We start from the raw sequence: 14,228 nt of genomic DNA on the forward strand, positions 1-14,228 counted from the left end.
CTGCTTGGTCTCATTTTGTCTATTGCTCTCTTCAAAATGATCGATTAAGTCAGACAATCTTCTTTGTGATTTGTTGAGGATCATAACTGCATAGAAAAAAAAAGGATTCCTATAAGTGCTGTTCATTTCAATTACTGTTTCATGGAACATGATGCCTCTGATGCAAAGGCTAATAAGTTATGTATTAACACAGGAAGGTAGGTATTTTACTCCTGCTATTATATGTGCATATTGTACACGAATTGCACACTTGATTTTGTGGTTAGGCTGTTTGTTTCAGTTAATACAGGTTATCTGCATTGGAAGCAATTTTCATCACTCTACCTTTACAAAGTATCTTGTTTTGGTAGCATATAATTGGTACGAAGAAACTAGTTTTGTTTGTTTTCATAATAATACTGAGAGGACTTCTGATACATCAGAGAATCTGTTTTTCTCAGTGTAGAACCAAATATCATTAATGATTTTAAAAGACAGTATAACATTGCCAAAGAGGAAAACTTTTTCTAGCATATTTCATTCTACTTTATTCTTTTCTTTTGAGTGCTTTGTCTCTTGATACTTAGAATATCAATTTCAGTTATAGAAGAGAATGGATATTTCTTTTACTATATTTGGAATCTACTTGAAATAGATTGGGAAAAAGTGTTTATGACCATACATTTATTTTACTGGCATATTTCAAAATGATTGGAGTAATTGTTACTTTTCATATTACTTATGCTGTCATGCCATCATACTGTAAAGAAAACCAGGTTGTAGAATTATATCCTAGATGTACATTCAGTTTTAACAGTTCATTTTGAACAAGATTGGTCAATCTTAAAATTTTCCCGTAAATGTTTCCTTTAATGTCAAATTCCTCTTACCAGAAAAGTTTTTCATATGCATTTTCTTTTTACATCATAGTGCAATGCCATATCATCTCATTTGGATTAGACATCATCTTGTATGGATTAGATATTTTTATCAGACATACCGAACTTTCATCTTGTCTCCCACCTATGCGTTTGCAGATTGTTATTTAGTGATAACTGGTTTTAAGCATTACCCTGTTTGTTAGCATAATGACAGTTAAATAGTACCACAAAAAATTTACAGATATTGGCTCTTAGTTCTGATTGGTCTTAGTACTCCATTATTTTATATGAATATAACTTGGCCTCTCAACAATTATAATCACAGTACTGCATTCAGTCATGAGAATTATAACTTTCAGCCTTCCGGAATAAAGCCTTTTATTTTTCTTAATCATGAGAATTATAACTTTCAGCCTTCCGGAATAAAGCCTTTTATTTTTCTTAAGCTTTTACAGTACAGTATTAGTATTTTTGAAGCTTTTGTCATCAGCAGTATTCAAATTATGGGCACCTGTTCATCCTTTGTTAAACCGGTATTTATCTTGCATCTTTAGGACAGTGCCCCCTTAGCAAATTAACAATTATGTATTTATTTTCAACAAAATCTTATAAAGTAATTTTCTAAATTACTTATGATGCATCTCTGTGAGCACAAATTTTGAGATAAATGTCGGCTAATGAAATTCAGTTGAAAATACTTTATACCTGTACATTACCATATTCATATTTGCAAAGAACTAGGACCATACAAGTAACCCACGATTGTTCAAGCAGATAGCTGTATTAAGAGAAACAGAAATTTATTCCATGGAAAAAGTTAATGAAATAGTCATGTTCATAGAATTCAAGGATCCTTTTGCCTTGCTTAGTTACAGTATTCATGGAAAGTTTCATCTTGTGATATAGTTAAGACAGTGGTGATAGAGTTTTTGATATCTTTTGTTTATTTATCATAGATTATATTGTGCAAAAGTTTCTCATCAGTGTCATTATAATCAAGATAGCAATTTCATATTCAAGACTAATTCTCCTCAAATACTTGTCATTTTTTCTAGAAAGATTTTTAACACGATCTGAGAAACACTGGTAATGATCATTGTTTACATCTTTAATATGAAATTGTTAACACAGGTTGTTTTCACTTCCATCCGATGTGATGTGACGTTTTCTTGTGTCTCCACCATGTATTTTTGTATTTATCAGTCATGTGGTTAGCTTTTGATGGTAGTACTGTATTTAGATTATTAGCAGAAGGAATTCAAATGCTAAAAAATCCTACTGTTTAACATACAATACTTAATGTTTTTGGTTTTGGTTTTTGTCATGCATTTTGACATTTTTCAGATTTTCAGTTTCATTTCTCTTGCAACAATGTACAGGTTTTCATTTATGGTAGCTTTGCCAGGTAATTTTGGAGATGCAGAATTAGAAAAAAAATGATCCTGGATAGTATTATACATACACACACACATGTATATATATATATGTATGTATGTATATAAAAATACAGATTTACCGGTAGTTAAACCCCACTGATAAATGTCTGTAGAGGTATGAAGTACTGTTTTTGTTTAATTTCTGAAAGAAACTGTTAGGTTTGTTGAAGGAGGATCTTCTTAGGTATGTTCAAACTTTAGATTTTCTGTGCATATCATCATACAGGATTTGTAAGTATAGTACAGTAATGTACTACAGTATTTAGTATTAAGGAATGTTGGCATTAACTGATTAAAATGTGCTACCCTTTAAAGACTTTAAAAAAAAAAAATATGCTTTATTTGGAAAGCTTAAAGCTTTCTTTAGGACTGCATGAGGATAAGTATTTTTAAAATCACTATCACAGAAGAAACTTTATAGAACAATGGTTAGACTAACTTGCTAAACAGTGATAAATTATGAATATTTTGGACTTGAAAAAGAAATGTGAAAGTGTGTGTGTTAACTAGTGCTCTCAAAGATTGTCAGTTAGGTCCAGATTTGGGTGTTGCCAAGTCATTTTGAACTTGATAAACTTGAATATTTTTTTATACATTATGATGTCAGAGAAATTTACGAAAGGTGTATCCACATAACAATGAATAAAAAAGCAATGCATTTACAGGCTTTGGTGTTTGTTTCATTGCAAGTCATTTGGATGAAATGTTTGCATAGTGGTTAATGATGTTGAATGCTTTTTGAGAGTATTTAATGTAGTTCTTGAATCAGAGTCATTACCCATACCATGTAGTTATGCTTTTTCTCATGACCTTTGTGATACCTTAGATACTTGTATGTATACATCTTTAACCTTATAGTAGATGATAGATTTCCATTGATTTTTAATGCCATTATAGTATACAGTTTTTATGTGAACTATTTCATTTAAGGTTTTATTGTTTTTTAGATTTTGAGGAATGCAGAACAGTGCAAAAAGTAAAGTTCACATTTTAAACCAGTATTGAAACAAACATTGCCAAGTACAAAGCATCATTTTTTTTTTTCCTTTTTTTTTTTTTAGTGGCAACCTAGTCAGCAGTATTAATTTTATAAGGAAAAGGGTGAGTAAATTAAACAACTGCCTCCATATTGTGAATCAAGATTAGTTCTGTTATTTTATTATCTTTTAAGTGAAAACCAACTGCTGTTATGATTGAAATACAGAAGCCTACATCACTGCAGAGCTAAAGTAAATAATGCATAACTGTTTTCTTTCTTCTATTCGGTAATTTGGTATATTGACAGTCTAGTAGCTCAACGAGTTTTCTGCTAATGTCTGCAACAAACCACCTTATGAGTATTTGTCCCAGAGTATCGGTCTGTCATTCCAGTAATATTAAAAAAGAGAAAGACCTATATTCCTTGTTATTTTTTATTACACGCTATATGTTTCAGTGGTTGGTCATGTAAGATATAAAACAGAGTGCATAAATAAGGTAAAAATAATTAGAATTTTTGACAATACAAAATGAAGATAAAAAAATGTAAGATGAACATTTGCCAACTTGAAAAATTTCTCTTTCTGCTGTAAAAGCTCATTACCCTCTGCCATGTTTACAACAATGGAAAATCAAACTGATAACATTTGTATCTGAATACACATTCTTGTTGGACAACGTACACAATCCAGATCAGGAGACTTAAACAAATGTTTGTGTGTACTTATCAATATGGACATGGCATCCATCACCTGTCATTTATGAAAAGAATTTTAACTCATGTTTTGAAACTCTTTATTAATAATTCTTATGAAAAGACAGTGATATTGTATTTAGGCCTTTGCAAACTATTGAAAACATTGTACAGTAGTAGAATTTGCTAATTTAGGTGGATGTGCAGCTGTGAAAGATTTAATGATTTGGTGAAGTGCATCCTTGATTATGGATGAGCAAACATGCAATACTTGACTTTAAGAGCATTTATAAATGAGACATATGTGAAAAGCTGCAATACCCAAATAGAACAATAGGCGTCCCATAAAAAGTATTGTGGTAACACAGAGTCCAAGATAAATAATTGGCAGGCTTCATAAAATCATGAAGCTGATAAATTATAGCAAATTAAACCTACAAGAGTAGTATAGCAGTCAGTCATCAGTACATAAAGGCACAGTATTACAGATATATTATCTTGTATAAGAATTGGGCACACCTGTTTTAATGTGAAGGCCATCCCATATGATCCACCATCTGTAAAGAATATAGTACAACATTAACTGCCAGCGGTAACTGACAATATTCGATACAAATCCCTCTTAGAAATTTATTTTCTTTCAGAAGCTACAATCTTTCCCACATATCCATTACTGTATTTGATTGATTGATTATGAAATTTAGGTCTGGTTTTTGAGAATTATGTATTAGATAAGAATTTCAGCATACCATTCCAGTTATGCTATTTTGTAACTTGTTCCTTAGGGTTGCCAGCATTAGTAAATAAAATGCATTTCAGGTCTTGGCAAAGACATGTTCTGATTATTGACCTTCAGTTGCAGTAAGTTTACCAATGACATTTTAACTGTGTGTAATCTTAGTAACCTTAGTACTGTAATTTCTTTTCAAAAACTAAGGTAGAATGCTCAACTTTTTCTTTTTTTTATTTAGATGCTAATGATGTTACCTTTATAGTTATTCGTATCATTTGTACTTGTTGATGATCGGAACCATTATCACTAAGATATTGGTTTGAATTACAGGATTTAATATGTTCTTCAAGTGACTGTATATAGAATTTCTATATTTTATTTAGAAGTATATCTTGGTTTCTATTTCTTTATGAGATTGAGTAAACACTGACTAATTGATGAAATGGGCTAAAAAGCACAAATCTGGCTGTCCTCTGTAAGGAAGAAATATAAGAATTTTCTCTTAAAAGTTACATTTCCTTTTTAAACTGTAAACCACTGGACAAAAATATATTGCTTTTTTGTAAACAAGGTATGAAGGCCTGAATGAAATAACTTTTCTTTGAAATATGTGTGAACTTTTTAACTGGCAATATAAGTATTGTGAGAGGAGTTTCATTTGTTTACAGTACTAATGCAGTCCCTCTTATTTTTCTTAAAAACTCCAAGTGACATAATTTATAAATTGAAGGAATAGCCATTGTTTACATAATTTTATTGCATCAAAAGTAAGGGAACATTAGCCTAAAAGTCAAATTACCTTTTGAATAATTTTCAGTGCACAGTTATTGAGATTTAGATTGAAAGTCCCGTCAGAAGTTGCTCTTGAAAACAGAGCATCATTCTGTTTTTATACCTAATATGCTATCTTCAGAATTTCTAATTTGGTATGGGTAGTGAAATTATAATTGCCAAACCCTTTCAGCTGGTAAACTGACAGGCATTATTACTGTGTAATTACTGATATTGATTAAACACAATATTTTTATGGTGAAAAATTCCTGTCAAAAAAATAAAAACCTTTTGTAAAATTCTTAATCATTGAACTTTCATTAAAGAAATTGTTTTCCCTTTTCTATAAGCTTTTTGTGTTTAATTTTGAAAGTTGTAAAATAAGCCTGTGTTGAGAGTTAAGGTCTTCAGGCCAATATAAAACTGCCAAATGATGCATCTTTAAAGTGTTGGTAATTTAATCCTGCGTAGTCATTGGTAAATGAAATGTAATTATTCATAATTGTAGGATTAATACGGGCAACAACTCTTTCATGTTCCTCATAGTAACTATAGTATGTTGAGAATCTCAAAACTGTATTTTTGTATTTTTTCTGTAGTCTTAGCCTTAACCGTATTGTTCCAAGATTGTCATCTTTCACCTGAGGGGGGTTTACAAGTTAAAGTAAGTCTTTATAGAACAAAATTTAAGTATTACTCTTGGGAGAGATTAGATGAGCCACTGCTCTTTGGAATAAAGTCTTGAAAAATGAAATAGGTTTTTATTATGCTTTCGGTAGTCATAGAAGGCCAAAGGTGTGAAAATATTTATTAAAAAAGTAAGCTGTCAATTTTGATAGTTTCAAATTCATAACCAGAATTTCTTCAAAGTACTTTGCATAATAATGGCACATTGTTGATTGGAATTCTATTGACTGGTTGTTAATTCCAATATTATGCATACAGATATGGTACATATATTACCCAGAATTACAACTGCACGTATTAAATTACAAGTTTTGCCATTTTGTATATTTGACTGGATATTTGTACATTATCACAATCTTTTTAGAAAGTAATTTAAATGGATTGATCTGTGGCTCCTTTTGATACCTTGTCATATTTGTACATTTTCAGTGCTTTTATTTTATGTGGTATGATTACCCTTAAGAGGCTCACTTTTTTTGTAATTATTGATCATTGTGAAAGTAGCTACATTGCTTGAGATGTTGGTGCAGTACTGTTCTACATGATGAATGTGGCTGAACATTCATTATGCAAAACTTGTTTTGCAGGTTTGATCTTCACTCTGAATAACATTTTATAATGAATGGTGTAAGTTTTTAAAATACTGTATAATTAAAATAAGCTGCAGAAAATATGTATTTTACTGACTTGCTCCAAATACTATAATTTTTTACTTAAAATTTGATAACTCTTGGACACAATCACATTAGAGTATGAATGAATAGTTAGGGACAGTATGGGTATCTTTCCGAGTCCAAAGATATTGTGGTTTATGTATGTGCAATACATTAAAGAAAGGTTTTGAACATACAATAATCTCTTCAAGCAATTGTCAGTCTTCATAAGTTTTATTTGTTCAAATTTCTATAAAATTACAGATTAGAAGATGTTTGACATTCATACTGAAACTATTGCAGGAACCAACAATGAGTCAAATATTAGGTAAGCTGTAATTTATTGACTTAGTATATAGTAGCTTGCTCTTAGTTCAGAACTGCCATTCAATTTTATCATGTATTCTATGATTATACAGTAAATACTGAACTGGCTTGAATGAAAAAATCATTTTACTGATGTTTGAAGATAATTACTGTGTAGTTGTTGATGGTATGTTACTAGAGAAGGAGCCCATTTTAGAGTGAAGACATCCATGAAATTGGAGAGAATGATTCATCAATTCACTTATCATACTGGCATGACATTTCATTACTGGTATTTAAAGGAAGGAACTTTAGTGGGTTTTTTTCTGAATTTTTATTTTTTGTATGCTTGTAAAATTGGTTCACATCAAAGGTCTGAAAATATGATTTGTAGTTCTTATTATTGTGTGTATGATGAGTTTGTGATCTAGGCCATTGTTGACACCAAAGTTTCTTGCTTTTAAGATTTTGTAATGCAGTGTTAGGATTTTTTTTTATTAGGCTTTATTTCTCAATAAACTGAGGTACTGTATTGTACTGTACATGGGTACTGATATTGAATGAAAGTGCCCAGGAGTTTAAGGCCAAAACTGAAAAGCTACATGTGCAAAGCATTTGTGCCTTGAATCTATTATTACTGATTTTGTTATAAATGAAAATTGTGATATAATTTATTCATGTCCATTGTACTTGTATTTCATTGTAATGTGAAATAAATGTATTATTACACTTCACTCTTTCTTTATCAAAGAAATCCCTGTGATTCAGATCTAAAACTTCTCTTAAACATTAATTTTAGTAATATATTTATTCCATCACATAATTCAGTGGGACACAAATGCTGAAATATGTGGGATTACTGCTCATGAAGACAAGAAAGGAAATAAGGAGATTGGCAGTTGTATTTACTGTGACCAGATCAGATAGTTTAACCAGGCTACCAAGTCAACTCCAGACTCTCAAATGGAAGGTGAAGTGAATGCAAATTGAAAGAAGACTAGACAACAAGAGGCCAGAGAAAACGGATGAAAGGTAAAATGGAATGCACCTGGGGTTTTTCTCCAAACCCCAGGTGCATGCATGCCACAGAAAACATCACTGAAGCATCATTTCTATTGTAAATGGTAGAATGTAATGAATGAATACAGCATAGCATATCAAAACAAGTTTATGGCATTTGCTTTCAAGCAAAGTTATTCTGAAGTAAATTTTCCCCTCAGATTGATCACATTCATTTGATCTATAATACACCACATGACCTAATCCTAAGAAAGTGGATCAAATCAATAACTTGACCTCATAGTCCCAATCCCCAATTTCCCCCATGTGAGAACAGTTCAAGGTATGGGCACAGAAAAAAAAGCCACAACAATCTTAAATGTGCATATTGTGGATCAAGTGACTGACCACACAAGTAAGTGGAATTGCGGAACTACAAAACATAAGCTACATGGAGAATAATAATGGAGACATGCAATCAGCCATATATATACCAATGAAAATTATTTAAAAACTAATGGAAAAAAATTAACCTGCAAATACCTTATTCCTTACATACCATACAGTCAGAGGATTCTACAAACCATGAGAAACTGAAATGAACATGAAATAAAACTAAAAACATTTAGTAGGTCGTCTCTCAATAGTGCTCCACCAAAAAAAAAAAGACCTAATATTGTACTGACAGGTCAAATACACTATTAACACCAAAAGTATAAAAACAAAATACAGTTTGTAAATTATGAAAGTACTACATCCCAAATCATCAGAGAACCAAGATATAGGGGAAGACAACTATAAAAGACATTAAGTCATGAAACTAATACCAGAATTCAAAACCAATAAATAGTGATATGAGGTTATGATGAAGGAAAAACCTATTGTGGTGCTGTGAGTCCTACAATGAGTTACTCTTATGGACCTCCAGTCCCATGAGACACTAACCAATATCAATGAATTCTGCCATAGATGGTCTTGGCCAGAACAGAGCCTTTGACTTGACACAGCGATAGAATATAGAAGGACTCGAGGCAAGAGGGCTCTTTCCCCTGCCTACAGTGTCTACGTGGTTTTCCCATTCATCCCTCTCATGCAGATGTGGCAACAACACTACTCGCCAGGTCTGTGAAAGAACAACTCGTCACGAACTCCAATGCCTTTTTGTCATGGAAAGTGGGTAGGTCTGGAGACTTACGGCAGTTACCAAAAAATGACAAATTTTTAAGTAATTTGTATTTTTGGTATTTTTCATAACATACAAACCTGAGGTTTATACATATGGAATATTGCCTGAAGCACAAGCTGGACTCGTCAGATTCGCACACAAGGTGAAACTATTGCCCAGTCCCCAGGAGGGGATAGGAGGTAAGAGGTACTCCAGTCTCCCCAGGCTGTTAATGTCAGTTTGTCTTCAGACCCAGGTAACAGAAAGAGGGGTCGCTTGAGGTGGGCAGTTTATATAAAGACCTCAGGTTTGTATGTTACAAAATACAAATTACATTACTTAAAAATCTGTCATTTATTCATACACGTATACAGACCTTCAGTCTTTACGTATGGAAGACTTACTTTTGATGGGAGGATTCTGAGTAAGCTTCTGAATCGACTGGTGATTTGCTCCACCTGGGCCTCTCTTCCAGGCCATGAGAGCAAGGAAGGAGACTCGAGCCTCTGATCTGTTGCACGTGTGTTTGACTACCAGACTTCTTGGTTTTCAAATTAATAGGTTTGATAAGCAACATTGATTCAAACAAGACTTGGAGGAGCCTCCTCTATGTCAGAGACAATAAGCTAATGATAGCCTACGGCCCTACATGTACAAGTATGTTATTGTCAGTCCCTCTCTCCCCTTGCTAGAAAGAGTTGCTTCTATCAACCTACTAATACAGTAAACACACAATATTCGCGGGGGTGCGTACCGCATGGCCCCCCCTCGTGAGTAGCTAAAATCCGCGAATACTTACAACCCCTCTAAAAACACTTACAACTGCCTATTTTGATAGTTTAAACTCAAGAAAAAACCCTCTAAAAATGCTTATACCCGAGTATTTTAATAGTTTTATCACAAAAACTGCATTTAGTCATGAAAATGATATGAAAATACAGTAATTAGTGAATATTTCTCAGTAAAAAATACTGCGGATGGGCGAATTTTCCTTGAATAATGTGTAGATATGTTCCACAGAGAAATCCGCACATGTGTGAGTCTGCGAGTCGTAAGAACACGAATACAGGGGGTTTACTGTATAGGCAATAGCAAGGGTGCTAACTCACCTGCAACCTCAACCGTTCCAGCACATGAAGGTTCTTAACCACCTCTCTATCTGCTAGAGAGAAGGCGTATATAAAAGAGAGAAGAAATAGGCCAGTTCTTGTTGAACGCGAGGGACAGGGGAATGCCTCTGACCTCATGAGCTCTCGCCCAGAATGCACTGTCATTCTCGTCAGGTGTCAAGTAAGCCCGTTTGATCACTTCAAGGAGCCAGAAAGAAATGGTGTTCTTGGGACACCTCTTTCTTGGTCAAGCCAGTACTAACAAAGAGATGTCGACACGCAGGCCTGAGCTGTCGAGTCCTTTTAAGGTAGTACCGCAGCACCCTAACTGGACACAGTAGCATCTCGTCTCTTTCATTACCAACAACGTCCCTTAGGGAGGAGATCGAGAAGGACTCAAATCTGTTGTCAGGGACCGATGAATTCTGAGTCTTTGCAATGAATTCCAGGACAAATTCAAGCGAGATCGATCCCCACCCCCTCGAGTGTTTAATGTTAAAAGAAAGGCCGTGGAGTTCACCTACTCTCTTCGCCGATGCTAGGGCAACCAAGAAAGCAGTCTTTAGGGTCAGATCCCTGTCTGACGACTCTCATAAGAGCTCGTAGGGAGCATGAGTTAGGCTCCTAAGAATGAGTCAAGTCCCACTCAGGGGGCTTGAGTTCCCTGGGGGGGCAAGACTGTCCGAAGCTTCTCAACAGCATATATACCTCCAACGAGGAAGAAAGACCAATGCCTTTCAGACGAAGGACTAGGGCCAATGCAGCCCTGTAGCCTTTAACAGCTGAGACAGAGAAGCTTCTCTCGACGAAGGAAGATGAGAAAGTCCACTACCTGCTGAATAGTAGCTCCGATCAGAGAGACACCCCTTCTACGACACCAACCACAGAAAATGGCCCATTAACCCTGGTACACGGCTGCAGAAGACTTCCGAAGGTATCCAGACATCTCTGTTGCTGCAAGGCGAGAAAAGCCTCTCGCTTGTAAGATGCTGGATAGTCTCCAGCCGTGAAGAGATAGGACTCCACAGACTGGTGGAACCTCTCAACATGGGGTTGGCAAAGGAGGTTGTGCCAGGGAGGAATCTCTCACAGTGCCTTGGACAATATAGCTAGCAGGCTCGGGTACCACTCAGCCTGTGGCCACAAGGGAGCCACCAGAGTCATCCTGAGATTTGGGGGTGTTGATCACCTGACGAATCAGGCAGAATGGAGGAAAAGCGTATACACTGAGATTGTCTCAGGAGTGCTGACGAGCATCTTCTGCTGCTGCCCATGGGTCTGGGATGACTGAGCCCAACACCGGAAACTTCTTCTCGTGCTGGGTTGCAAACAGGTCTATCATTGGTCTGTCCCACAGGATGAACTATCTCTCCGCCACGTCTGGGTGTAGGGCCCACTCTCTTCTTATCACCTGACCACAGTGACTGAACTTATCTGCAACTACATTCCTCTTGCCAGGAATGTATCTGGGTGACAACTCTACCGAGTGTGCACCTATCAACTCTTGAAGCTGAAAGGAAACTGTTCTCCCATTTGCTGACGTATGCCACTACCGAGGTGTTGTCACTCAACACCAAGGAGTGCTCCATTACGATATCTTGAAACTCTTGGGGAACTAAGAAAGCTGCCTTGAGTTCCAGGACATTGATGTGGAGGTGTTTGTCATTCTGACCCCACACCCCTGAAGCCACTAACTCTTCCAGGTGTGCACCCCAACCCTCATCAGATGCATCTGAGAACAGGAGCATCTCTGAAGGAGGAGTGTGTAACAGTGCTTCTATTGGGAGGTTCTTGTCATCCAGCCACCAGGCTAAATCCTGTCTCACTTCCCTCGAGAGAGGGATTAGAAGGTACGGAGAGTCCCTTGCCTAAGACCAGAACTCCTTCATTCTCCATTGAAGGGAACGAAGGTGGAGACGTCTGCAAGAGACTAGCTTCTCCAAGGAAGACAGGTGGCTGAGAATGACTTGCCACTGCCGAGCTGGTTGTTCCTGTTGAGAGAGGAACAACTGCTCTGTCTTCCTGAACTTACTGACACGGGAGTCTGAAGGGAAGACTCTCGCTGCTGACATATCTATCAGAATGCCCAGGTAGTTATCCTCTGACTGGGTGTGAGATTGGACTTCTCTAAGTTTAACACTACTCCCAGACTGCAACAAAACTCAAGAAGTCGATCCCTCTTCTGTAGCAACTGCGAACGAGAGCTCACCAGGACTATCCAATCGTTGAGATATCTCAGAAGACGTATCCATTGCAAATGGGCTGAAGTCGACACGTGAACACCTGGGAAGTGGTAGAGAGACCGAAGCAAGAAGTATCTTGAAGTGGTACACTGTCTGCCTGAGGATGAAATGAAGATGCTTGCAGAAAGACTGATAGATGGGTATTTGGATATACGCATCCTTCAAATCCACCTTAAGCATGAAGTTGGACTCCCTGATGGCCACAAGCACTGTATGAGTCGTCTCCATCTTGAACCAAGTCTGACAGATGAATCAGTTCAGTGAAGACAAGTCATGACTGGCCTCCATCTCCTTGATGCCTTCTCCACAAGAAAGATCTAGTTGTAGAAATCAGGGGATTGGTCTGTCACGACTTCTACCAGCTGTCTCCAGTATTGCCTTCGCCTCTTCATGCAGGGCAAGGTCCTTCAGCGAGCCAGGAACTGGATGGTTGGTGAGAGGTGGCAGAAACTCGAAGGGTAGTAGATATCCCACCCAAAGGACATCCACTACCCAGATTTCCGCTCCACGTTGCCCAATGGCCTGACAGGCATCCCCCAACCACCACCAGCAGGAAGTGGGGAAGAATGCCGCCCCTAGCATCCTCCTCCCTTCCTCTTGCCCCTGCCCCCTCTTCCAGGCTGGGAAGGGGCAGAAAGGAACACTATGTAACGCCCTTTCTGGCAGGAACAGGAGAAGGCTGGGTACAGTATTCCTGCGACGACCCTTTGAAGTCTGGGACTTCTTAGGGCCCATGGAGGAATTGCCAACCTGACCTGAAGGTTGGGTTGCAGTGGCACGCAGAGGCCCAGAGGCTTTGGCCATCACTTGGTGCACAAGACGGTCATTGTTGTCTGCCCTCCATCTGTCCACCACAGCATCCACTTGCTCTCTAGGAAAGAGAGAAACAGAACCAAGCAACAGTCCATTCCTCAAGGTCAGAGCTGACTTGCGACCCACGAACTTGGTGATCCGAGAAAGGGCTGCATCCCTCCTCTTCAGCATTCAGTTTGTCCACTGGTTAGCTACCTGGTGGGCTAGATAAGTGATGGTCTTACCTTCAGCCTAGAACAATCTCATAAGGGTAGCTGTCTCTTCAGAGGTACTCAAACCCTTTGAGGACGAGAAGACTAGCTTCACTACAGGGTTGACCAATGATCAAGCTAAGAGACTGCTAGGGGGGTAGTGCCGTCCGTGCACCTTATGCAGTGCACTGTAGACATTGCTTAAGGTTCTTTGCAGCGTCCCTCCAGCCCCTAGATGCAACCACTTTCTTTCCTTTTACTGTACCTCCATTCATATTCTCTTTCTTCCACCTTACTTTCAACCCTCTCCTAACAACTGATTCATAGTGCAACTGTGAGGTTTTCCTCTTGTTACACCTTTCAAAGCTTTTTACTGTCAATTTCCATTTCAGTGCCATAAGACCTCATAGGTACAAGAACTTGGCCTTTGGCCTAAACTCTATATTCTATTCTCTTTTCATCAAAACCTGTTTTTTTGACAGTATAATACTTCATTCTTACTTATCAGAAGCTCTGGCTTCTGAACACTACACACACAAACTTTACATCAGCTTTAATACTTTTATTGTAGTATAATTCAAACAATTCTT

General features: G+C 37.0%; 1 protein-coding gene and 1 long non-coding RNA gene across 3 annotated transcripts in view; one reads left to right on the top strand and one right to left on the bottom strand.

Moving 5' to 3' along the window:
* Tsp74F (Tetraspanin 74F) overlaps positions 1-7,847 on the top strand; it is an 84,018-nt gene extending 76,171 nt beyond the window's left edge. For both annotated transcript variants that reach the window (XM_067098177.1, XM_067098176.1), the window contains one exon: positions 1-7,847. In XM_067098177.1, the coding sequence (XP_066954278.1) occupies positions 1-48 (48 nt within the window). In that variant the 3' untranslated portion in view covers positions 49-7,847.
* The window catches only part of LOC136835061 (uncharacterized), a 24,821-nt gene continuing 14,287 nt past the window's right edge, over positions 3,695-14,228 (bottom strand). The window contains exon 2 of the long non-coding RNA XR_010851970.1: positions 3,695-4,525. This is a non-coding gene — a long non-coding RNA (uncharacterized lncRNA). The remainder of the gene's footprint in view (positions 4,526-14,228) is intronic.

This window comes from Macrobrachium rosenbergii, chromosome 54, assembly GCF_040412425.1.
Source record: "Macrobrachium rosenbergii isolate ZJJX-2024 chromosome 54, ASM4041242v1, whole genome shotgun sequence".
NCBI classification, from domain to species: Eukaryota; Metazoa; Arthropoda; class Malacostraca; order Decapoda; family Palaemonidae; genus Macrobrachium; species Macrobrachium rosenbergii.